Here is a 25,521-nt window from a genome sequence, read left to right on the forward strand (position 1 = left end):
ATTGAAATGTCACCCTCAAATCACAAAGATTCATAAGAGCAGATTAGGAAGAGCACTGGTCCCTGTTTGAAAACCCCTTCTTTCCTTCCCTGTCCTCAGTTCGAATCCAGGGACCAGAGTGACTGGCAGGGACCAGGGTAATTGGCAGTTAACCCCTCATTGGGGTTAAGAAGAGGCAGATGGGAGGTAACAGAGACAAAAGATAGGGGCTTCGGGCACACTAGTGGTATAGAATTGTGGTACAACTATACTTCGGAACCACAGAACCAGCAAATCTAAAAGCATCAGATCCAAATTTTAAAATGTGACTGTCAAGGAGATTTGCTGTTGGGGTGGGGGAGAAGCTGGGGACTTTGGTGGAAGAAGTTGACAGTGAAGATGGGATGGCTGTTGGAAATCCTATACGTGAAGCTCAGCTATGAATCGTTCTGTAGATCAAGGGACCTCAATAAAAATTAAATTAAATTTAAATTAAAATAAAGAAAGAAACCTTCCTGAGGCCAGAGCGATAGCACAGCAGGTAGTGTGCTTGCCTGGCACCCGGCCAACCTGGGTTCGGCATCTCACTCACATGGTCCCTGAGCACCACCAGGAGTAAGTCCCAAGGCAGGTTAGGAATAAGCCCTGAGCATCATCCAGTGTGCCCCCCCCCTCAAAAAAATCCTTTCTTTACCATTCAGCCAATTCTTCGAACTCCAGCCTGATGTTTAGAAACTTTCCCTATATCCGGGGACACTGGTGGTGGCAAATGTACCCTGGTAAAGGGACGGTTGTTGGAACATTGTATGACTGAAACCAGGTCATGAACAACTTTGTAACTGTGTATATCAAGGTCACTCCACCTTTAAGAAAGAGGGAAATAAACTTTCCCTTCAAGTGAATGACCAAAACAAAACCCTTGTCCCTTCAGCCTCTACAGGTAGCCCTGAGGACAATTCGACTCTAGGAAGACCATCAAAAATGTGGGGGGGACCGCCTTCCAATGTCCCATAGACACTATTTTGATTCAGTGGTTTAGGAAAATATTAAAGGCAAATAGTCCCAGAAAAAGGGTTTATGTCCCTTATGAAAGGGTTTATGAAAAAGGGTTTTTCATATTTAGAATATTCAAATCAAAACAAGAATATGACAAAGTTTTGTCTTTTCCAAATGAATATTAAAAATAGAAAAATAATCATCTCAGAAACTCATAGCATACAAAATATTAAAAATGGGGAGTTTTGTTTACAGAATATTTTATCAGTTTGAAAGCTTATCATGTAATTCACACATGGAAATATCCTTCATTGAACTAATAAGCAAATAATTTGAGTTTATTCTGTGCCATTTCTTCTTCTTTTGTTCATTCTCAACTGAACCATCTACAAAAGCTGCAGAACTTAAAAAGTCTCTTTCTGCCCCGCTTAGCTTCACTTTTTGATTCTCTCTGCAGAGTAACAATTAGACACTTACTCTTTGGCTAAATCAGATAATGGTAAGACAGAGCTCTGTAAACTTTCACATTCCACGTAGTATTCATTATTACATACAAATTCTATAACTATAGAGCTCAATTTTATACACTCAAAAGACAAAATTATTGTCTTACACCTGTTTATCTACTAGCCTTTGTCCTATGATCATTAAACTTTGTACCTAAAGTTTCAGCCAATATAGTGTTCTGTAATTATTCCCTATGTTATCAGTAGTTTAAATTTTTTCTCTCATGAAAATAATTTTATTGTAATATATTGTAATAAGTATAAGTAAATCCAGTAAAAGTTATAAAATATAACTGGATTCACTTTTTTATGTATAAAGTAAGTTGACATTTGTTTCTATTAATTTTTTCTTATATTTTTGGTGATTTTTCTCACTAATTCCTATGCTTTGTGCATTGATGTGTTTATTTTTATGAAGATGAATCTGATCTGCTTAACAACTTGCCAGCTACAATGCAGTTATCCCTCGCCATTGATATGAACTTCAACATCATCAGCAAAGTCGATTTGTTCAAGGCAAGTGCTTTCACAGTGAATAGAAAGCTAGTATGGCAATTCATCTAAAAATCTAAGCTGTTGCTTTATGTAGCATTTGTAAATTGTTTTTGGCTTTTGTTTTAACAAAGTAAAAATGATCTAGAGAATTTATGTAGAATTAAAGAGTCAAATGAGTTATGGATCTCTCTTCAGCAGATGACTTATTCTGTGGAATTCTCTCTGTCCTAATTGGTGTCAAAGAAGAAGGGTTATTTAGGGCCTCCTTGCATTAATTTAAATATAATTAAACTCTACATCTCCTTGCCTTTGCCAGCATTGCATAGCATTTCCCTTTTATGAATGTACCTTGGCACTGCTTAATGAATCAGGGTTTAGATTAACACCAAATTGACCTAACCAATCAGAATTTTGCCTAATCATACTCCTATTTCATGTGCAATAGACTTTTTAGGTGGCAAAATTCAAATTATAGAACTTTCTTTACAAAAAACATCACAGTAAAGAATTTTTATTCATTGGATTTTTTCCCATTTTACTACCTTCTTTATGCATTATACTGCATGTATTTCTCACATAGCAATTAATACTTTATGTAACATTCACTGATTTACAAAAGTAGTGCCTTAGTCATTCAACATATTTACACAAGGAGAATTCAACATATTTACACAAGGAGAATTATTCTATTCCTACTATGTTTCAGGTACTACTTTTGTCCCTGTGAGCACAACAAATAAAAACTATTCAAGCACATGAATAGTCCAACAAGGGAAATTTTTAAAATATATGTGGAGGTGATAGTCATATGAACAAAATCAAACAGGTTAAGAAAGATTAGTGCAGAGCTTGTCCTGAGAGACATCTGTGACAAAGTGCAGTCAAACATTGGAGCAGAGGACAGGCAGGATGGAAGGAAGGAAGTCTTACAGCTCTTGGGAGAGGGAAGGGAAGAAAGAAGAGGAGGGAGATATACAAGACAGAAGAAAAGAAGCCCTAATCCATGACTAGAGTTAAGGCAGAGTAGTGAAAAATATGAGTAGCAAAAGAATCAAAGAACAGAAGCTTAGGGCAGTGAGAGAGTTAATGGAAAACATTGGCATTTGGATTGGTCTCTATAAGATGACTGCTGAAGATTTGGAGTAGAAATCATCAATTTGATATCAGTTTGAAAAAGACCACTCTTCCCGCTCTGTCAATAGTCCATAGTAAGGGAGTGTGGATGGCAAGACAGCCCAATTGGAGCTTTGATGACCATCTACAGAAAAGACAGAGGACACTAAGCCCAGAGAAATAGAAGTTGTTTAATAAGAGGCCAAATATTGGATAGACTAGGGTGCTGGCCTTGCATACAGCACACCCTGGTTCAATCCCCAGCATTACCCAATGACCACCCACAGTAATTCCTAAGTGCAGAATCAGATGTAACGCCTGAGCATCACTGGATGTGGCCCAAAAATAAACCAAAAGAGAGCTCATAGTTTTGTCTCGCTGTTGGATTATTAAACAGAGAAAAGAGGGGAAAAAAGATCAACAGTGGCAGCCAAAGTCATAATGAACAGGAAGAGCTGAGATATCATTTGTGAAATAGGACACAAGGCACAAGAGAAAGTATAGAATGAAGGGGCGTAAAAATACCTTGTTAGCAAGATGAAAAAGAAAATGCTATATAGCAGAATGGTTCATCAGAGTTTCTCTCAATGTCAGTGATCCCAGGATTCCACAGTACTTCAATTAGAGTCAGTACTCTAGGACTCCCTTGTTGAGACATATCTTGCTCTAAATTTCTGTAAAGGTTTTGATTAAGAAATAAACTGTGATTTTCAAATTGGTAAATGACACAAACCAGTAAAGAATAGCTTAAAATAGAAGACAAGAATTCATAGTGATGAATGGTACTAGAACTTTGGTGATGGGTCTAGTGTGTGGTTATGTACATGTTTCAAAGTGTGACGCTATACTACTGACTCTTATTCAGACTTGCAAAACCATGGCAAATCAATTTTAGAAAAAGGAAAAATGTGTTAGACTACCAAATTCAAAAGAATACTTGGAACCAAACCAAAAAAAGGGTAACTTTATTCCCAGTTTTTATTTATGCACTGTGATTAACAATCATCATCATCGTCATCATCATCATCATCATCATCATGTGATTAACAATACTGGTAATAATAAAAGATATTTTTTTGGTGGGGGGGTGGGCGCACACCCAGTAATGCTTAGGAGGTTTTCTTGGTTCTGCACTCAGGAATCATTCCTGCAGGCTCAGGGTCCTATGGGATGCTAGGGATGGAATCCAGGTCAGCTGTGCACAAGGCAAGCGCCTTTTCCACTAAACTATCTCTCCAGATCCAGAAGTTTTAAGCATCCAATCCACCATCAGAGTGTCAACATCCCTCCACCAATGTCTCGAGGTCCTCAGCCACTCATCCTCCCATCCTCCCCTCTCAGTTAATTCAGGCCAAATCTCTGGGTCTGAGATTACTGCCCATTTTTGTGGTAGTGATGGTGGTGGGTGGGTGGGGGTCAGGGGGGATTCATTTAAGAGCACAGTTATACATACAAAATTCTGTCACATGAACAAGAAATGAGTTAGAGTCATTCTCAGCATTAGATTAACCCATGACAAACTTGTATCGGAGTCAGTTCAGTATTTTTAGGTCACTGTCTCTCAGGATATTTAAGGGGCCATAGGTGACTATCACATAAATAGGGGACTGGCAAGTCAACTGGTGGGGATGGGGATAGGGGTGCAAGGGAGGTGGGCGGAGAGACATCCAGGAAGGAAACAAAGTAGGAATAGAGCCACAGCTGGTCGGAGAAAAGTTGAGATACTGGTCTAGATTATATTGTCAATCAAAATAACAATTTGTGGTGGGGGGTGGGCGCACCAAAATGAGTGAAACCCCATTTTTAAACTACAGGAATCTTTACTAAAGTCTCGTTAGGGAACCAGGCATGATACACACAGTCTTCAAGCCCAGAGGACAAACCCCAGTGTCCGGTGGAGAATGACAGCCTTGGCTGAATGCCTGACCGAAGATGGAGCCCAGAGGAGTGGAAAGGCAAAGCAGGGAGTGAGGAAGACGCCCTGGGGGGACCAGTTCCTGGCCAAGACGGGACAGTAGTTCCCAATTCTAATGGGATTGCCCCAGAGTGAAGCTCTAGGTGAATAGAAACATCAAGGAACGAATACAATATATAAATACTGTGATCATCTCTTAGGAGAATTAGGAGAATAGCCGACAGACTGGTTTAAAGAATGAGTTTCTGAACTACAGACTGTAATCCGCTGAGGCAACATACAATTAAATTAAGTGGGTCACAACCAGCATATATGATAGGAAAAATTATCCAAATGCTCACTCCTAAAGGTAGACATAACATCACTATGTTTTTGTGTCTGTTATTTATTTTTTTAATACACACATACATGTTTTTGTACTAGGCATCATGCAAATGTCTGATACTAAAAAAGGTTGATACTAAAAAATGTGGTGACTGAGTGAATGTATTTTTAACACATGTTAAGATGTTATAAAACTTAAAATCTTAGCATAATTGATTACAAATGAAAACAGATTCTTTTAATGAAAAAGTGCTTTAAATTATGTTAATGACTATGATATCTTTAATTTAGAAAAATCTTTAATTTATCTTTAATTTAGAAACTTATTACTTGTAAACTTTAGGGGTTTTTTTTGTTTGTTTCTACTTACATTTTTGGATACTCATAAGATTAGCAAAATCTGAGAAAACGTTAAATCCTCACATCTTGCTAATATAATTAAACTTAGACTTACTCTTTCGTCTTCACTCAAGATTCACTGTAGCACTGTTGTCCCGATGTTCATCTATTTGTTCAAGTGGGCACCAGTAACATCTCCATTGTGAGACTTATTGTTACTGTTTTTGGCATATATAATACGCCATGGGTAGCTTGCCAGGCTCTGCCGTGCAGGCGGGATACAAGCCAGAGCTTGTCTGGCTCTCTGAGAGGGAAGGAATCGAACCTGGGTCGGCTCTGTGCAAGGCAAACACCCTACCCGCTGTGCTATCGCTCCAGTCCTAAAGAAAAAATATCCATTCCCACTATTATCTCTGCTAAATGAAAAACGTTTACTTTCCAATGCCAAATGAAATAGAAAATAATAGATTTGAATCCTTCCACATTTATTTTCATGGAGTAGTTTATGCAAATTTGTTATTTTCTAAAAGAGAGGAAATAAACAGAAAATGGTCCCACACCCTTTTCTTATCATGTACATCCTGTGAACTCATATGTTGCTTCTCAATCAATCACGTAGTTCATTGAAAGCTTTCTGCACCCAGAGAAACTAAGTACACAAAGCAGGGAATACTGGAAGTGTGTGTCCTAAAAGCTTTCACAGGAGTCCACAGAAAGAGAAGGCAGAAGCTCCCAAATATGGGAAATGATAGCCATGTCAGAGAATGGGAAGTCCTTTACACCAGTATAGGGGGTGAAAGCCAAAGACGAAATCTGGAAAGGTCAATGAAAGCGAGGCTGTGAAACACTAATCAAAACCCATAAGAAAGGCAGCTTTGGAAGGAGGAAACTGACAGCATAGATCTCAGTTTTATGAAGACAAGAGGAGGGCAATGTCGAATAGACCTGAGTATCTGGGGCTGACAGAGAAGGATGATTGTCAAGAGTCGAAAACATTTCTATCTTGAATTCTCCCTGAAAGTGAGCCGTCCCTCTCTTTAAAAGACAGGCAGAAGGAGGAGGCGGGGAAGGCAGGGAAGTCGGGGTGGGGGGAGAAAAGGGAGAAAGTTCTGGCAGCAGGATGGAAGGCTGGCAAGCATACTTTGTGTCTTCCCAAGCTTCGGGAGAAGCTGGATGAAAAGCACTTGAAAGGCGCTTAACTTACGGATACCTGTTTTAAGAAGCCTTCAGGAATATTTTAAAATCTTCTCTTGGGCCTTCAGTCAAAAAGTTTTACAAGAAATTTTTTTCATCTTCTAAATTTGAGAATGGATATAAATGTTATAGAATTTATTTACGTTGCAGCTCAGAGAATAATTCAAAGCGAGGCACGTCTGTGATTTTAGTTTTGCATTAGACTGTAATTTAAGATTCCAAAAACCACAAGCCACTTAGACACACACTTTCTTCTAGATTCATGAAGTTTGTCTGTAGTGTTTGCATTTTTTTTTCCAGTTTTAGGGTCTTGTCCCGCTCCTGGGTTTTTGGTCATACCCAGAGATTTTCAGGGGTAACCCCTGGCTCACACTCAAGAATTACTCCTGGCCGTGCTTCAGAGACCACATGGGGTGCTGGAGATTGAACCCAGGTTGCTTGCTTGCAAGGCCAGTTCCCCACACACCCTGGCCCCAAAATGTGTTTGTGTGTAAATGAATACATGTCATGATGATGTAGCAAAACTAATGTATGTTTAATGCTAATGTATCAAGTATAAGTACAATGTCACACAAAGGTTGTCCATAACATTCTTGGTCTCTGATCCCAACAATACTCACTATACTTTCTAGGGGTCAAGGAAGAATTAGGCAAATCAAGAGACTACCTTAGACTACATATACATATATACTCTTAATATTATATAAATTTTATGAACATAAAATACATATATTTTATATGTGAGTTATGTTAAGAAATATTTTATATAATGTGTGAGAGTTATTTTAAGGAAATGGCTATTGCAATCAGTTAAGGATTGGCAAATCAAAAATGTATGGTCAGGGACTAGAGTGATAACACCGCGGGTAGGGCTTTTGCCTTGCATACGGTCAACCCGGGTTTGATTCCCAGCATCCCATAATGGTCCCCTGAGCCCTGCCAGGAGTAATTCCTGAGTGCAGAGCCAAGAATCACTGCACTGCCTGGTGTGACCAAAACAGAAAAAAAAAAAAGTGTGGTCAGTCCAAAAGGCTAGATTTCTGAGGAAGAATTGATATTTCATCTAGAGTCTAAAGTCATTACCTCTTCTTCAAGGGGTTTTAGTCTTTTTTATCCTTAAAACGATCAAATTTGATGAGGTCCACACACCTATTAGAGTGTACCCAACTTTAGCTCAAAGTCCAAAGAATCTTCACAGTGACACTTAGTCCATATCTTTAACCAAAGATCTGAATAGTGTGAAATAGAAATGTTGACATAAGATTAGCCATCCTAGCCCTCCAGCATTGTCAAAGCTTTGTAGAGTATAATCAGCTGTTGCTGATCCCAAATTTCAAAACTGGTGGATGTGATAGTCTGAAAATACATCAGCAGTTGCTCTCTATTGTGTTTTTTAAATGAGGGTGACATCGTATTTTTCTGTTCATGACCTTCTCTGAATTAATCTTCATATCAAATCTCTTACAAGAGTCTTCTGACCATATTCATTTGATAAAAGCAAACTCCTTGACTGGAACCATGCAGCTCTAAGCAATAGAACAGCATTTGAGCATAAATTTTTCTTATTGTTCAGTCTATGAATTTTATCACTCTATGGCACTATCTTTCACTCCCCGCTAACACTAGTTGAGTAAATAATAAGGTGCTAAGCAGCCAGAGAAGTCAGTTTCCCCATAGAATCAAACAGTGAAGTTCAAGGGCATCCTTTGGCAACTTCTGATTTAGGCTTAGCCCATCACTCCACTTCACACTGAAAGCACGCTTCCTTTGCTACTCCCCTAAGAAAAGATCCTGAATCTTATTTTTGTACTCTTAATCAAAGCAGGTAAAATTGAGTCACAGATTTTGATGAAAACTTTACTTCAATCAACTGTACTTAATTAGAATGATAAGAGGTTCTTAAGACTGCAAAGATGAATAATTTTTTTGGAATAATAAATTCTTGCTGGTTTCATGTTTTTCCAGCCCAAATTCAACTACTAACCAACAAGGAGGGGGGTTACTTTATGACTTTAGGGATTTTTGCCTTTATGATTTTCTTGATTTTGATTTTTAAATATTGTGTTACCAAATTAGATGTCAGAAAAATCTCATTTGTCTCTCTACTACAAAATTAATAAATCGGGAGGAATTTAACAGTTCTGTTGTGCCACCTAATGGTCAGTATTAAAATTACATAATTTAAAAACTAATGAGCCCACTGATCGATAGTGAGAAACCAAGAATCAGTGTGTATAGTCTGAAACAAAATACGATATGCCTCCCTATTTGCTGCTTTGGTAAATGCATAAAACTTGTTCCAATAAAAGTCATATTAATGGTGTTTGGGGCTCCTTGTGTTATGTAATAAGTGAAGCTTGGAAATCCTTCAGACTACGATGTCCTCAGTGATAGGGAAGCAAAGGTAAAGTTTTATATATAAGTGACAATCTGAACCAGGCGCAGAATGAGAATGGAATGATTTCTACCGTTCAAGCATGAATCCCCGAAAGTGACATTTAATCAGATATGCCATTACATACTTCTTCCAAAGGGTCTGAAATCACAGTTACTGTGAGATTCCATTTTATTAATCTCTCCCCACACTTCGAACCCTCCCTCCCAGACTGGTATTATCAGTAATATGGAGGGATTTGAGGTACCATAATTTATACTACTACTAATGACCGTGTTTTATGCATCCAATGATCCAATCCCATCACCTCCACCAGAGTGCCCCATCCCTCCTCACCTTGGGGAGTTTAGTTCTGTAAATCAATTCTCAGGTTCAGATATCTTTGACTGTTTGTTATTCCATGCCATGTCTCTTTATATAGTATTGGTGTTTGCTTCTTTAAAAATATGTTTCAGGAATAGATTTTATGATCTTTGAATATGTCACCCCAACATGCTCACCATCAAATTACCAATGTCTCTCTACCCTCTTCACCCACTCTCTCCTCCCACTGTTTTTCATTGAATCACTGTGAGCTACATCTACAAAGCTTCCCTGTTTGAGTTTCAGTCACAAAATAATCGAATCCCCTTCCCTCCACTAGTATACATTTTCCACCACCAATGTCCCCAGTTCCCCCCACCACAAACCACCCTTTCCCCTGCCTCTATGGCAGACAGTTTCCCTCTTACTCTACTCATGGGCATTATGGTTTGTTATACGGATCATGAGAGGCCATTGTGTTTTGGTCCTTTATCTGCTTTCAGCACACACCTCCCATCCTGAGAGATCCCTCTATCATTGACTTAGTGATCCTTTCTCCATCCCAGCTGCCTTCTCCCCAGCTAAGAAGGCAGGCTTCCAATCATGGAGCAATCTTCCTGGCCCTGTTTCTACTGTCCTTGGGTCTTAGTCTCATATTCTGATATTTTATATTCCACAAATGAGTGTGGTCATTCTATGACTGTCCCTGACTCATTTCACTTAGCATGATACTCTCCATGACCATCCACTTATAAGCAAATTTCATGACTTCATCTCTCCTGACAGCTGCATAATATTCAATTGTGTAGATGTACCAAAGTTTCTTTAACCAGTTGTCTGGTTTTGGTCACTTGAGTTGTTTCCATATTCTGGCTATTGTGAACAGTGCTGCAATGAACATACAAGTGCAGATGTCATTTCTACTGTGCTTTTTTTGCACCCTCAGTCCACCCACTCTCTAGCCTCAGTTCTGTGACCAGAATCCAAAGGTTATATGGGCTTGGTTTTGTTCTTAGCTTTTTTTATAGTCCTCTTATGAATGAGAGAGGCTATTTGCATTTCTTCTTCAGGTTCCACCCCATTAGTTCCATTCAAGTTGTCTTCTATATAACTAAATTTTATTCCATGTGTGCATGTGTATATATGTGTACACATATAACATCTTCTTTGTCCAGTTATCCAGTTGAATTATTTTCACATCAAAGGGCTGCAGTAAACATAGGAGTGTGTTTAAATTTTGAATTGGTGTTTTAATAGTCTTCTGATCAACCTCTAGGAGTGAATTTTAATCTTAATATTTTGAGAAATTACCATGCCATTTTCCAAAATTACTAAGCCTATTTTAATTCACAACGTGTACAAGATTCCTTTTTGCTCCACATCCCACCAGCAATTATTATTTCTGGCCATTTTGATGTAGAGAATCCTCACAGTAAGTGATATTTAACTTTTTTTCTGTGCCTCTTGACAATTTACATCTACTCTTGGAATGTGTTCATTCATCTCTTCTACCTATTACAAGCTAGCTATTCGTTCTGAAGGAGTTTCACAAGGTATTTGTGTATCTTGGAGATTAGTCCATTTTGAATGAGGTGGAAACATTTTCTTCCATTCAGTAGGATGCCTTAAAGTCTTGGGATTTAATGCAGGCCCCTCTATTTATCCTTCATGTCGAAGTAGAATCTCCAAAGATGATTTAAGCTTGTAGTATGAGATTACGGTCTAGTTTTAGCAACTGTTCAGATTTCCCAGCACCACTGATTGAACTTTTTCTTTCTCTAACGTATGTTCTTTGTCCCTTGTTATAAATGTATTGCCCATCTATGCAGGAATTTATTTCTGGATTCACAATTATATTCCTTTGACCCATAATATAGTAGTAGTATGATTATTTAGCAACATAAATTTACTTTTAAAAATATTTGAACATGAAATCATAACCCAAATGAACTATTCAACTACACATCCTAAGCAGTTTCTCTGTGTAAAGCACTAGTGAATACCTTGGTATTAAATTTGTATATTCTATTTCTCCATTATCTCCATAGGGTAGGGAACTCAAAAGAAACAGGATAGTATCTTCGATTGCTGTATGATAATTAAGTGACTCAAAATAATAATAATGTTTATATCTTCCACATATTAAATCATATGGTTTCCACACAGGTAAATTGTGTTCTTCCTGCGTCATCATCAGAAGACAGATTAGATTCATACTAAGGGATATATCAATTATGTGACTTCCCACATTGACCATGTGAAACTTAAAAAATAGGATTATTGTCAGTCAGCAAAAATAGGATTACTTTGTGTAAGTGGACATACTTAAATGACCTATACTCTCTGTAAATCAGAAATGTTTTTCCTGATTTCAAGAAAGGAAATGGCATTGAATTACAAAAGAAAAAGGCCTAACCCTGAGTTGTAATTACTCTTAATCATACAATAATTGAGGAAATTGTTTCTTAAGAAAATAATTGTTTTCTGGGGAAAGGAAAGATAATTGTCTTCAAACACATCACATCAATTTTATAATACAAATTTTGCTTCACTAAATCTAAATACAGAGGAGCAGGGCCCCTATTAAACTGGAGTTTCCAAAACCAGGGTTATCTTTTTTGAATGATAAAGAATCACTAGGGAAATACTCACCGAGTGACGTAAATTGTAAAGGTTTACTACATACACTTGTTCCACATGCATGGCTCGATATATCTTCTCTGCAAGCATGTCAATAAGACATTTCTTATGGTTTAAGATTTTTTTCAAAGAATCTCAAGCTGTAAGCCAAAAAGTAGTGCCATAAGAAAATTTTGCATTTCTACTGGAGAAAGTGCTGTTTGTCAATTTAAAGACTTAGGTCCCAGTTTGGTCTCAGAATTCCCATTGATTGAATTCCATTTACTGGAGCTTTCGAACAGTGAGTTCACTGAAAAAAGAGAAGAGATAAAATGTATTTCTCCACAGGGGGTTCTGTTCCTAGAATCTTAGGATATGTATTTATTTTTAGTATAATTAGTAAAATTTTAAATTCATGTCTCATCTGTTCTTCCCAGTTCCTTTCAACTTCCTTCCTTCCTGGAGGTAATCACTAAGTCGACTTTTGAAGCTACCCTCATTTTTCTCATTTTGCTTCATAAGTCATAGAAAACTTATCTACAGGCAGTATTATTTTTTATTGGGTAGCTGGAATTATGTTGGCTATATTTGATGCCTATTTTGTTTAAACCACTTTGTTGAATTTGATTTCACACACACTTAATTTTTATTAATATTTACCCAGGATGTCTTATCACATGATGAACTTCTACAATTATAACTTTTCTGTTTACTTAAAACATTGTCCCAAACAGCCCTGTTCTCTTTCATCTTTGGTTGCTTCAAGGACAGCCTACATAGCAGTTTCTCACCAGTATTTGTAAAATTGTGTTAAGGGATACCTGCCAACCTGGGAATTTGTTTATGTTGACAACCAAATTCTCAAATAAGAATTTTAAACTCCAATGTCAAGCTTACCTAAAGCTTGTCACCTTGAAGCTCATCTGAATGCTTGCTACTTGAAGATGCTTTAACCGTAAATTATTAACTCTCCTTATCTGTCAAATAATCCTCAGGTTTAAATTTATGGGGCTCTAGGTTAAGAATATGCAGCTAAAATCATTACGGCAAGCCGGTGCTTGCTAAAGAATGATTATCCAGTCCACAAATTGGGGTCAGCCCCTTTGCATCTCTTCTTCCTCCCTTAGTATGATTCGCTCTAAAAAAAAAAAAAATCCCTTAAGGAATGGACTGGACCAACCATGAAAAGAAAGCAACTACATATAAGCAGCAATGAGAGGGAAAAATAAAAAATATTTCACCAAATAACAATTTCACCAAAAAATATTTGGTGAAAGCAAAAAATTCAGGGACCCTCTGCACCTAAAGACTTTGATTCCAGAGACCTAACACATTTGGGCATCCAGTGCAGCTTCTTACAGCAATGCACTGGGACTGTGAGCTGGGCTACAACTCCGTGCTGCCCGGGGATGGACCTTTCCTCCCGACCCTGTCTTCCTGCACGGAAAATGGCGGCGGCAGCAACATCCACATGGCAGGAGCCATCTTCTAAGACTCCTAACCCAGAGATATACGGTTTTTACACTTGGGGCTCCTAGGGAATCATGGGAAGCGGGTGTAACTGGCACGCCCTCGGCCCAGATAAATTCGGAGCTGCTGAGAGTGAAACTGACCCTCTGCGCCAAAAGACTGATTCCAGAGACCTAACACGTTTGGGCATCCAGCGCAGCTTCTTACAGCAATGCACTGAGACTGTGAGCTGGGCTATGCAAATTCTGGCAGAATTTTCCCTGGACTTTATACAGAAATCCAAAACTTAACATCTCTTAATTGTCAGCAATGTGAAACGGTTCCTTTTTAAGAGGTCTGACTTGGGCGGGAAACTCCAAATAATAACGGTGAGTTTTTACTGAAATATTGAAGGTTATTAAAGTAGCAGCCATTTTTCTGGACTGAACTAAGCAACAGCCCCATGCCAGCCGAGAAGAGAAAATATCCCTCTTTCCCGGTTGTTTCCCATTTTCAGGGAGAAACGTAGTGTAGCGTCCACCATACTATGAGGTGCGGAAAGGGGGATGAGGGGGAAAAAAGGAAAAGGAAAAAAAAAAGAGTTATGTACTTGGAGCAGTGGGGCTACATATCTCTTCATTCTCAGCAATGGAAAACTAATTATCAAGTGCTTCCTTGGTAGTAGGGCTGTCTTTCTTGGGGGGAAACTCCAACAATAGTGAGTTTTGTGTTGAAATATGGAACGTAATCAAGGTAAAGAGAAAATGAAGTGAAATTCATCAGTTACACAGTTGGGGGTGGGGCGGTGGGGGCGGGGGGTATACTGGGGTTTTTGGTGGTGGACTATGGGCACTGGTGAAGGGATGGGTGTTTGAATATTGTATAACTGAGACATAAGCCTGAGAACTTTGTAACTTTCCACATGGTGATTCAATAAAAATTTTTTAAAAAGCAAAAAATTCAGATTCTGTATTTTTTAAATTATTTTTAAAATTTTTAAAATTAAGTTTTTGAATCTATGTGAGTCTATCCTATGAATATGTCCATCTTATGGACATAATATGGATATGGACATATTACAATAAATCCAGTTTGTTTTAAACACTAGTAAAGTGAATATGAAAATCAGTCACTCAAAATGCTGTTTATATTGGTTTGATTTTCCTGCCTTAAAGGATGGTAAATTTGAGAAAAAACAACACATATGATCCTGCAAAATTAATAATATAAAAATGCTGTATCACTTGTCATCCCGTGATCTTCAATTTGCTGGAGCGGGTGCCAGTAACATCTCCATTTGTCCCTGTAACGTGCTCGTGTAACCCAATGGTATCTGCTCGCTCCAGGAACATGAAGAGCCTAAAACCATTCATTCAGGGTTTTGTCGAAGAAGTCTGACCATCTCATAGGTGGGCGGCCATCTGTAAATCGCATTACATGTCCAGCCCATCTGATTGTTGATGCCTTGGCAAATGAGACAGTGTTCCTGATTCTTTTTTTTTAACATTTTTTATTTTTATTTTTTATTAGAGAGTCACTGTAATGTACAAACTTATGAACTTTTGTGTTTGCATTTCACTCATAGTGATTGTTTACCCATCCCTCCACCAGTACCCATTCACCTCCACCAATGATCCCAGTATCCCTCTCACCGCCCCAACCCATCCCCCATCACCCTGCCTCTGCAGCAGGGCATTCCCTTTTGTTCTCTCTCCTTTTGGGTGCTGTAGTTTGCAATAAAGGTACTGAGTGGCCTTCATGTTCGGTCTATAGTCTTAGTTCGAATCTTCCAACCTGAATGGGTCCTCCCAACATCCTCTACTTGATGTTCCTTCTCCATCTCATCTGCCTTTTCCCCTAGCATGTAAGCCCAGTTTCCAAGCTGTGGGGCAGACCTCCTGGTCCTTATCTCTACAACCTTTGGGTGCTAGTCTCCTACTGTTATTTTATATTCCACAGATGAGTGCAATCTTTCTATGTCTGTCTCTCTCTTTCTGACTCATTTCACTTAACATGATACTTCTCATGTTGATCCACTTATATGCAAATTTCATGACTTCATCTTTTCTAACAGCTGCATAGTATTCGATTGTGTAGATGTACTAAAGTTTCTTTAACCAGTCATCTGTTTTGGGGCACTCTGCTTTTTTCCAGATTATGGTTATTGTAAACAGTGCTGCAATGACCATGCAAATGCAGATGTCATTTCTACTATACTTTTTTGACTCTCCAGGATATATTCCCAGGAATGATATTGCTGGGTCAAATGGGAGCTCAACTTCTAATTTTTTGAGAGTTGTCCATATTTTCCAAAAGGGCTGAACCAATCGGCATTCCCACCAGCAGTGAAGGAGAGTCCCTTTCTCCCCACATCCATGCCAACACCAGTTGCTTTTGTTCTTTTGGATGTGCGCCAGTCTCTGTAATGTGAAATGATATCTCGTTGTTGTTTTAATCTGCATCTCCCTGATGACTGATTAATGATGTAGAGCATTTTCTCATATGTCCTTTAGCCATTCGAATTTCTTCTTTGAGAAAATTTCTGTCCATTTCCAGCTTCCATTTTTTGATGGGGTTGGGAGTTTACTTCTTGTAGAGTTCAACCAGTATCTTGTATATCCTTGATATCAACCCCTTATCAGATGGGTACTGGGTGAATATCCTTTCCCATTCTTTAGACTGTCTTCGTATTTTGGTCACTGTTTCATTTGAGGTGCAGAAGCTTCTTAGTTTAAGGTAGTCCCATTTGTTTATCTTTGTTTTCACTTGCTTGGCCAATGGTGTGTAATCTTTGAAAATACCTTTAGCTTCAATGTCGTGGAAGGTTTTGCCAACCTTGTCTTCCACGTACCTTATAGATTCTGGTCTGATGCTGAGATCTTTAATCCACTTTGACCTGACTTTTGTACATGGCATTAAATAGAGATCTAAGCCCATTTTTTTGCATGTAGCTGTCCAGTTTTGCCAGCACCATTTGTTGAAGAGGCTTTCCTTGCTCCAATTCACATTTTTTGCACCCTTATCAAAGATTAGATGATCATATATTTGAGGATGTGTGTGAGGATATTTAACCCTGTTCCACTGGTCTGTGGCTCTGCCTTTGTTCCAGTACCATGCTGTTTTAATTATTACCGCTTTGTAGTAGAGACTGAGGCTGGGGAGGGTGATTCTTCCCATATTCTTTTTCCTAAGAGTTGCTTTAACTATTTGTGGGGGCTTATTGTTCCATATGAATTTCAGGAGTGTTTGCTCCATTTCTTTGAAGAATGTCATAGGTATCCTTATAGGAATCATGTTGAATGCATACAATGCTTTGGGGAGTATTGCCATTTTGACAATGTTAATTCTCCCAATCCATGAGCAGGGGATATCTTTCCATTTCCTCGTGTCCTCTATTATTTTTTGAAGCAGCATTTTGTAGTTTTCTTTGTACAAGTCCTTTACCTCCTTAGTTAAGCTGATTCCGAAGTACTTGATTTTCTGAGGCACGATTATGAATAGGATTGCTTTTTCATATCATTTTCTTCTCTTCCGTTATTTGCATATAGAAAATCCATAGACTTTTGGGTATTGATTTTATAGCCTGCAACTTTACTATACAAGTCTATTGTTTCTAAGAGTTTCTTGGTAGAGGTTTTAGGGTTCTCTTAGTATCATATCATCTGCAAATAGTGAGAGCTTGATTTTTTCCTTTCCTACTCAAATGCCCTTAATACCTTTTTCTTGCCTAACTGCTATTGCAAGCACTTCCAATACTATATTGAACAGAAGTGGAGAGTGGGCATCTTTGTCTCATCCCTGATCTTAGAGGGAAGGCTCTTAGTTTTTCCCATTGAGGATGATGCTTGCTGTAGGCTTGTAGTAGATGGCTTTGACTATATTGAAGAAAGTTTCTTCTATACCCATTTTGGCAAGCGTTTTCATCATAAATCGGTGCTGGATCTTGTGAAATGCTTTCTCTGCATCTATTGATATGATCATATGGTTCTTTTCTTTTTTTGATATGATGGATTATGTTGATTGATTTCTGAATGTTAAACCGTCCTTACATCCCCGGGATGAATCCCACTTGGTCATGCTGTATGATCTTTTTGATGAGTTGTTGAATTCTGTTTGCTAATATTTTGTTGAGAATCTTTGCATCCATGTTCATCAGTGATGTTGGCCTGTAGTTTTCTTTTTTTGTGTGGTGTCTTTGTTTGCTTTTGGTATTAGGGAGATATGAGCCTCATAGAAACTGTTTTGGAGGGATTCTGTTTCTTCAATTTCCTGGAAAAGCTGGAGAAGAATTGGCAATAGGTCCTCTTTAAATGTTGGAAGAATTCGCTAGTGAATCCATCTGGACCGGAGCTTTTGTTTTTGGAAAGGCTTTTGATTACAGTTTAATTTCCTTGATATTAATAGGACTGTTCAGGTATTCCAGGTCTTCTTGATTCAGCCTTGGGAGATTATAGGAATCCAGGAATTTATCATTTCTTCTAGGTTCTCTTGTTTGGTAACATACAGATTTTCAAAGTAGTCTCTGATCTTTTGAATTTCTTTGGTTTCTGTTGTGATATCCCCCTTTTCATTTCTAATTTGGTTTATAAGGGTTCTCTTTCTCTTTCCTTGTGAGTTTTGCTAGTGGCTTATCAATCTTGCTTATTTTCTCAAAGAACCAGCTCTTGGTTTCATTGATCTTTCAGATTGTCTTTTGAGTTTCCATGTCGTTGATTTCTGCTCTAAGTTTTATTATCGCTTTCCTTCTGCCTAGTTTGGGCTCCTTTTTTTGTCCTTTACTAAAATCTTAAGCTGTTAAGCCAAGTTATTTATGTGGACCCTTCCTTCCTTCCTCAGAAATGCTTGCAGAGCTATAAATTTTCTCCTTAACATGGCTTTAGAGGCGTCCCACAGATTCTGGTAGTTCGTGTCTTCATTCTCATTTGTTTCCAAGTACCTTTTGATTTCTTCCTTGATTTCCTTCCTGACCCACTCATTGTTCAACATCGAGTTAATTTGCAGGTGTTTGATTTGGTTTTCTGCGTCTGTACATTATTAACTTCTATCTTCAGTGCATCATGGTCTGAAACAATAGCTGATACAATGTCTATCTTCCTGATTCTGTTGAGGTATGTTGTGTGGCCCAGCACATGGTCTATTCTGGAAAATGTTCCATATGCACTAGAAAAGAATGTGTATTCTTTTTGGGGGGTGATATAACGCCCTGTATAAATCTATTAGCCTTCTCTCGTCTATTTCTTCCTTCAAAACCAATATTTCCTTGGTGAGTTTTAATCTTCTTGATCTATCCAGAGGTGATAGGGCAGTGTTGAAGTCTCCAACTACCATTGTGTTGCTCACAATGTCCTTCTTAAGGTCTGTTAACAGTTGTTGTAGGTATTTAGCTGGTCCCTCATTGGGTGCATACACGTTTAGGAGTGTGATTTCTTCCTGCTGTACATATCACTTGATTACTAAAAAATGTCCTTCACTATCCCTTCTAAACATTTTCAACCTGAAATCTATGTTGTCCAATACTAGTAATACCACCGCAGCTTTTTTGAGGGAGTTGTTTGCTTGCAGGATTGTTTTCCATCCTTTGACTTTGAGTCTGTGTTTGTTCTGGCTATTCAGATGTGTTTCTTGCAGGCAGCAGAATGTTGGGTTCAGTCTCTGAATCCATTTTGCCACTCTGTGTCTCTTAATTGGTGAATTTAGACCATTGACATTGAGATTATTGTTATGAGATTTTGCGCCATCTTTCTGTAAGGGTTTGTTGTGCTTTTAGGGGTTTTTCTTGTCTTACAATGGCCCCTTTAGTCCTTCTTTTAGGTTTGGTTTTGAGTCTATGAAGTTCCTGAGCTGTTGTTTGTCCACAAAATAGTGTATAATTCCTTCGAGTTTGAATGAGAGTTTATCCAGATAAAGTATTCTTGGTGAAGCATTCATTTCATTGAGTTTTTTCACTATATCCCACCACTGCCTTCGGGCTTGGAGGTTTTCCTCTGATAGGTCTGCTGTGAACCTAAGGGGTGCTCCATTGTATGTGATTTCCTTCTTTGACCTTGCTGCTTGCAGTATAGTGTCTCTATCCGTTACATCCATCATCCTTACTATGATATGTCTTGGAGAGTTTTTCCTGTTAGGGTCTCTGTTAGCTGGCACCCACTGAGCTCCTTGAATCTGGATTCCTGCATTCTCCAGCTCTGGGAACTTTTCAGTAATAATTTCTTTGACTGTGGCTTTTTCATTGGGGTTGCTTCCCTATCGTTCTGATACTCCAATGATTCTAACATTGTTCCTCTCGAGATCATCCCCTCAGACTCTGTTTAGTCCTAGAGCTATTTTGAGGTCTCTTCCCATTGTTTGTTGTTGCCTGTAGGCTTCCTGCAGCTCATCTTCAAGCTCACTGATTCTGTCTTCTGCTGTAATCGTTCTATTGTTGAGGACACCCACTCAGGTTTTTATTTCATCTACCAAATCCTTCATTCATGACATTTCTTTTTGCAACTTTTTTATTTCTGCTCTCATTTCTTCCCGTATTTTCTCGACTTTCTGTTTTCTTGTTTCTGTCAGGTCCTCCTTTAATTTAATGGATACCTTTTCAATCTTTATATTGAGTTCATTGAACATCTTCAGCATTTCAACTCTGAATTCTTAAGAGAACTCAAGTTTGTAGGAAATGCCTATTGTGGCTTCTGGACTCCTTTCATCATCTTCTCCTTGTGGTGGGTATTTGCACTGTTTCTTCATGTTGTTGCTGTGTTATGGAAGAGGGACCTCAAGTTCACTATCCCTGTTCTCCCTTGTTTCAAAAAAGGAATCTGGATGGGTTTGGTCAATGGTGGTTACCTTTTTATTTTCCCCTTCTAGAACATGTCCTTCCTCTCAGATGTTCCTCTAATCCTTAGGTGAGGCCCTAAGGTGATGCTTTTGGAGAAAGTGCTCTTTTACATTGGGCTTTGCACAGGTACCTGTATTCATTAGCATTTGAGTGAAATTAGGATAGACTACTGGTTTATTATCCTACTGTTTTTTGGATAGCTAGGATGTTACTCATGCACATAGGTAATGAAGGCTGAGATATAACAGATTGCTTGGTGTCGAGAAAATAACAGTGGCCACGTGAGCGGCCGGCCCCAAAAGAGGCCATGCCCAATTTTTCCAAGGCCACATCCTTGACGATTAAGGCCATGCCCCTTGCCCCACAATAGCTGGGTCCAAGAAGCAGGCTGGGACTCAGGAAGGGTGGGTCAAGGGACGTCACACACCTGGGCTGGAAAAGAAAATGGCTGCAGTGCTTGGGGTCAGTGTGGGGGCATCCCTGATTCTTGATCATCAACGAAGGTCAGAACTCTGGATTCCTTCTCTCACTTGAGTGAAATGTGATATTCCAAGCATAGCTCTTTTGGTTCCTCTTTGGGATACCCAAATAGCGTTCTCGTCCTGTTTTCATAGGGCCCAGTTCGCTGAAGCACATATTAGTGCAGGAAAAATGGTGGAGTCGAAAATATGTGCCCCAAACCGGAGGTTCTTTGTCCTCTTAACCACTTCAATGCTCTTAAAGGCATTCCAGGCTGCTCTCTTCCTCCTGCACAGTTCTGGCGCCAAGTTGAACCTCATGTTGAGTTCTCGACCCAGGTACACATGGCTCTTGCATTCAGAGATGTTCATTTCATTGAGAGTAAATGGAACATCGAGAACTAGTTCATTTTTCATGAATATTGTCTTGGTGAGATTCAGCTGCAGTCTGACCTTTCCACACTCACAGTTGAAGTTGGCCAGCATTTGTGCCACTTGGCTAATATTTGGTGTTATGAGAACGATGTCATCAGCGAAGCGGTGGTGGTGTATTTGCCAACCGTCTATCTTCACTCCCATTCCTTCCCATTCCAATCGTCGCATGATGTTCCCAAGAGTGGCACTGAAGAGTTTCGGTGAAATGGTATCACCCTGCTGAACCCCTCTCTTTACATCAATGATCACTTCCTTGTAGAATGAGGAGATCCTGGTGGTGAATCCGTAATACAGCTCACGGAGGATCCTGACGCTGTAATATGTAAAAATATTTAGTAAAGGGTTTTGACCTAGTAAATAAGTCTTACTATACTAATTTTTTATTATCACTATTGCAAACATTAGAAGCTATCCCCACTTCCATTATGTTAACTTGTATGTAAGTCAAAATCTAGCATTTTGAAATGCTATTTTACCCTCATTTAAAATATTAAGAAAATATTAAGAAATTAAGGGTCTGACAAGGATGCCCACTCTCACCACTTGTGTTCAATATAGTACTGGAAGTACTTGCAATAGCAGTTAGGCAAGAAAAAGACATTGTGGGCATCCAGATAGGAAAGGAAGAAATCAAGCTCTCACTATTCAGATTATATGATACTATATGTAGAGAATCCTAAAACTTCTACCAAGAAACTCCTAGAAACAATAGACTTGTACAGTACCCAAAAATCCATGGCCTTCCTAGACACAAATAATGAGACAGAGGCAAGTGACATGAAAAAAACAATTCCATTCACAATCGTGCCCTAGGAAATCAAGTACCTCGGAATCAACCTAACTAAGGAGATAAAGGACCTCTACAAAGAAAACTACAAAATGCTACTCCACAAAATTAAAGAGGACACGAGGAAATGGAAACATGCCTCCTGCTCATGGATAGGAAAAATTAACATTGTCAAAATGGCAATACTTCCCAAAGCACTGTACAGATTCGATGCAATCCCTATAAGGATACCCATGACATTCTTCAAAGAAATAGATCAAGCACTCCTGAAATTCATATGGAAAAACAAATGCCCACGAATAGCTAAAGCAATTCTTGGGAAAAAGATGATGGGAGGCATTACCCCCCACCCCAACCTCAAACTCTACTACAAAGTGGTAACAATTAAAACAGCATGGTACTGGAACAAAGGCAGAGCCGCAGAACAATGGAACAGGGTAGAATATCCCTACACACAACCCCAAATGTATAAACATCTGATCTTTGATAAGGGAGCCAAGAAATGTGAAATGAGCAAAGAAAGCCTCTTTAACAAATGGTGCTGGCATAACTGGACAACCACATGCAAAAAAATGAACTCAGACCTCGACCTAACACCGTGCACAAAAATCAGATCAAAATGGATTAAAGACCTCAACATCATAACAGAATCTATCAGGTACATGGAAGACAAGGTTGTCAAAACCCTCCACGATATTGAGGCTAATGGTATCTTCAATGATGACACACCACTGACCAACCAAGTGGAAACAGAGATAAACAAATGGGACTATATTAAACTAAGAAGCTTCTGCACTGCAAAAGTTACAGTGAACAAAATACAAAGACAATCTACAGAATGGGAAAGAATATTCACCCAATACCCATCTGACAAGGGGTTGATATCAAGGATATACAAGGCACTGGTTGGAATCTGCAAGAAGAAAACATCCAACACCATCAAAAAATGGAGCGATGAAATGAACAGAAACTTCTCAAGGAAGAAATATGAATGGCAAAAAGGCACATGAAAAATGTTCATCACTAATCAGAGAGATGCAGATCAAAACAACTATGAGATACCACCTCACACCACAGTGACTGGCACACATCCAAAAGAACAAAAGCAACCGCTGTTGGTGTGGATGTGGGGAGAAAGGGACTCTTCTTCACTGCTGGTGGGAATGTCGACTGGTTCAGCCCTTTTGGAAAACAGTATGGACACTTCTCAAAAAATTAGAAATTGATGGGGCTGGAGTGATAGCACAGCGGGTAGGGCGTTTGCCTTGCAAGCGGCCGACCCGGGTTCGATTCCCAGCATCCCATATGGTCCCCCGAGCACCACCAGGAGTAATTCCTGAGTGCAAAGGCCAGAAGTAACCTCCGAGCATCGCCAGGTGTGACCCAAAAAAGCAAAAAAAAAAAGTTAGAAATTGAGCTCCCATTTGACCCAGCAATATCATTCCTGGGAATATATCCCGGAGAGGCAAAAAAGTATAGTAGATATGACATCTGCACTCGAATATTCATTGCAGCACTGTTTACAATAGTCATAATCTGGAAAAAACCCAAATGCCCAAGAACAGATGACTGGTTAAAGAAACTTTGGTACATCTATACAATGGAATACTATGCAACTGTTAGAAAAGATGAAGTCATAACCTTTGCATATAAGTGGATCAATGAGTCAAAAAGAGAGACAGACATGGAAAGATTACACTCATCTGTGGAATATAAAGTAACAGAATGAGAGACTAGCACCAATGAATAGTAGAGATAAGTACCAGGAGGTTGGCTCCACAGCCTGGAAGCTGGACTCACATGCTGGAGGAAAAGGCAGCTCAGATAGAGAAGGGAACACCAGGTAAAGTGTCGTTCGAGGACCCGCTGGGGATGGGAGATGCGTGCTGAGAGTAAACTATAGACCAAACACGATGGCCACTCAATACTTCTATTGCAAAGGACAACACCCAAAAGGAGAGAGAGAAAAGGGAATGCCTTGCCACAGAGGTGGGGGGGGGAATGGAGTGGGGAGGGTGGGAGGGATACTGGGAATTATCAGTGGTGAAGAATGGGAACTGGTGGAGGGATGGGTACTCGAGCATTGTATGGCTGAAACACAAGCACAAAAAGTTGTAAGTCTGTAACTGTACCTCACAGTGATTCACTAATAAAAAATTTAATTAAAATAAGAAGAAACTAAGGGTCTGCTCTGTTACATACCAATAGATGAAGACAGCATGAAACCCAAATTTAACCAGAATCCCAATTCTTGCCATTAGAACCATATACAGATTTTCTTTTTCTAAATTATGGGTCAAAACAAGTATATACCCAGTGGCAACAAATTATTTAATGTTAACCCAGACAATAGCTATTGCTGTCTACTTACATTTAAGTTTTCAATTACAGACCTCTTAGCTATGTCTGTAAGAATTATTTTCTTCATTATTTTTCTCTTCAGGGTTGTGATACACAGATGATATATGACATGTTGCTTAGACTGAAATCTACTCTCTACTTACCTGGTGACTTTGTCTGCAAAAAGGTGAGTGCACACTACTTTTCAAAGGCATAACTAGCAAATACATTTTAGATATAGGTTCAAAAGCATATTTTAAACAAAAGTGGTCAATGGTGAATTCCATAGTAGAGAAATATTTATGATATATAATTCTGTATAACAATAATTTATCCTTAGAGTTCAAAATGAAACAGGACAATGTGATGGGTTGTATAATAAATTGTTTTACATCTTATCATTTGTCATACCCTGTTAATTCCAAATAGCTAAATCAGCAGAAAAAATTAAAAGTTTCTTCTATCCTTATATACAGCTTAGGTTAACTGTTACCTTCACTTAACTAAAGGATGATTAATAAAACACAGTAATAAAACTTGCTCTTTTTTATAATTATAAAAAAAGGCATTTAATAATTTAACTATTAAAATGCAAACAAAAATGTTAACTACCCAGGTTATAATAACCACTATTAACATATTCGATGGATCCCTCTATACTGACTGATGGGTATAAAAGTTGTTTTAAAAAATTGGGAATATAATTTATTTATGTTTCAAAACTTCTTTTATCATGTACTATAGCACTGTAGCACTGTTGTCCCATTGTTCATCGATTTGCATCCCTCTCGAAGAGCCTGGCAATCTACTGAGAGTATCCCGCCCGCACGGCAGAGCCTGGCAAGCTCTGAATACCGTGGCATATTTGATATGCCAAAAACAGTTACAGTATCATGTACTATACCATATAAATAATTTTTATAATTAGTAGTATTCTACAGTCTCATTTTTAAAACTGAATGATATTCCAGTGTAGATTACCAAAGTCAATTTTCAAACATCTGTTATGATCAATCATCCTAAATGAATCTGGGGTGTTGAGGGTTAAGCC

General features: G+C 38.7%; 1 protein-coding gene across 1 annotated transcript in view; it reads left to right on the top strand.

Annotated features, from left to right (window-relative positions):
* CNGB3 (cyclic nucleotide gated channel subunit beta 3) overlaps nucleotides 1-25,521 on the top strand; it is a 151,852-nt gene that overhangs the window by 96,675 nt on the left and 29,656 nt on the right. Inside the window, exons 13-14 of the mRNA XM_055129336.1 lie at nucleotides 1,900-1,997; nucleotides 24,574-24,657. Coding sequence (XP_054985311.1) covers nucleotides 1,900-1,997; nucleotides 24,574-24,657 — 182 coding nt within the window. The remainder of the gene's footprint in view (nucleotides 1-1,899; nucleotides 1,998-24,573; nucleotides 24,658-25,521) is intronic.

This window comes from Sorex araneus, chromosome 2 (genome assembly GCF_027595985.1).
Source record: "Sorex araneus isolate mSorAra2 chromosome 2, mSorAra2.pri, whole genome shotgun sequence".
NCBI lineage: Eukaryota > Metazoa > Chordata > Mammalia > Eulipotyphla > Soricidae > Sorex > Sorex araneus.